Here is a 1788-nt window from a genome sequence, read left to right as displayed (position 1 = left end):
CTTCATTAAGTAGGCCATCTCTTATCCAGCCAGCTATGTGACATTTCTCACAGCTTGTTTATTAGTTCAGCCCATGGCTTATTCTCTAGAGCCTTCAGGCGGGGGCCTCCAGTCCACAAATGACAAATGCTGGAGAGACTGTGGAGGAAAGGGAACCCTCCTACATTGCTGGTGGGAATGCAGTTTGGTGCAGCCAGTGTGGAAAACAGTATGGAGATTCCTCAAAAGAATAGGAATAGACTTACCATATGACCCAGCCATCCTTCTCCTGGGCATATATCCAGAAGGAACCCTACTTCGAAAAGTAGGTGGAAGTTCTTTATCCTTCCTGTTGGAAATAGAAAAAAATACATTTAAAACTAATTACCTTACTAAAATATTGTTTAATATTTCTACCTGTTTATTTTTACAAGTCAGTGTTGTTTAGATAAGTCTCCATGGGCTATTCATGTTTTCTAGGACTCTTTCTTCCTAATTATTTTTCTTAGGACATCTTTCACATCCTTCTTTCTCAACGTGTAAATGAGAGGGTTCAACCTAAGGGTTACAACACCATAATATGCAGAGATAACTTTACCCTGGTCTTGATATGCTTTTGAGTAAGGTTTCAGGTACATGTGGATGGCTGTCCCACAAAATATGGTGATCACAGTCAGATGGGATCCACAAATGGAGAAAGCTTTGCGCCTGACTTCTGCAGAGTGGATCCTCAGCATGGCAACCACAATGTGAGTATAGGAGATGAAGATGAAGGTGAAGGGTAGGGCCAATGTGAATATACTGATGACCAAACCCAGAAAAGTCTGACTGGGATTTCTGAGCAGATGAGCTTCAACAGGGACTGTACCTCACAGGTAAAATGGTTGATGACATTGTCCCCACAAAAATGGGCAGGAATTGCAATGATTGGTATTATTGCTAAAAGGAAGGCACTAGCCCAGTTCACCATGGCCAAGTGTAGGAAAACCTGGTTCTTCATAATTATGGGGTAATGAAGGGGATTGGAGATTGCAATAAATCTATCATAAGCCATGACAACATGAAGGAAGTACTCTGTCATCTCCAGAAAAAGAGCAATAGTCATCTGAGCATAACAGCTAATATAGGAAATGGTAGGGTAGTCTCTTAACCCATTGAGTAACAAAAAGGGCACTGACTTGCTAGAGTAGCAGATATCAAGGAAGGACAGGTTTTTAAGAAAAAATACATTGGAGTGTGAAGCTTCCCATCTACTCTAATCACAACAATGATGAGACTCTTACCCACCAATGTGATCAGGTAGACTGCTACCATGGTGCGATAAAAGGCAATCTGGGCTTTTGGATGATGGGACAAACCCACCAGGATGAACTCTGTCACTTTGCTGGCATTATCAGGAACCAGAATATTCATTTTGGTCTATCTGCTGAGGAAGAAGAAATTTAAATCATTTTAATTTTGGAAACATTTATTGAGTGCTGTATCCTCACTACTTTATCAGGTACTACTACTAGGAAGAGATGTCTACAAAACAAGTGATGCTGTTTATAAGTTTATGTTCTAATCTGGGAGATAAAACATTCATACACCGCACAAGATTAATTTGCAAGGTAGCCCAATCCATTGTGAGTCTTGATCCTTCATCTATAAATGAAAGAGTCTGGACTCCACCTGAAACATATTTTGAACACTCCTCTTAAAGAAAATGTGCTAATTTACTGCTTTAATACAATCAGATCCCTGAATCACAGAATTGTTAATTGTTCTTTCCTGCTATGAATATTAGCCAGAAATACATCTTTAGCTGGT

At 39.9% G+C, this 1788-nt stretch overlaps 1 protein-coding gene across 1 annotated transcript; it reads right to left on the bottom strand.

Annotated features, from left to right (window-relative positions):
- Nucleotides 1–455: 455 nt before the first annotated feature.
- Nucleotides 456–1392, bottom strand: LOC105079689 (olfactory receptor 13H1). The gene is given in 3 exon segments (XM_010968476.1): nt 456–799; nt 802–1234; nt 1291–1392. Coding segments are annotated over 3 exon segments (879 nt in total).
- Between the last annotated feature and the right edge of the window lie 396 nt (nt 1393–1788).

Source organism: Camelus bactrianus, chromosome X (assembly GCF_048773025.1).
Source record: "Camelus bactrianus isolate YW-2024 breed Bactrian camel chromosome X, ASM4877302v1, whole genome shotgun sequence".
In the NCBI taxonomy this organism is placed as follows: Eukaryota; Metazoa; Chordata; class Mammalia; order Artiodactyla; family Camelidae; genus Camelus; species Camelus bactrianus.
The sequence above is the reverse complement of the archived record's forward strand: the minus strand, read 5'-3'. Positions and strand labels throughout refer to the sequence as shown.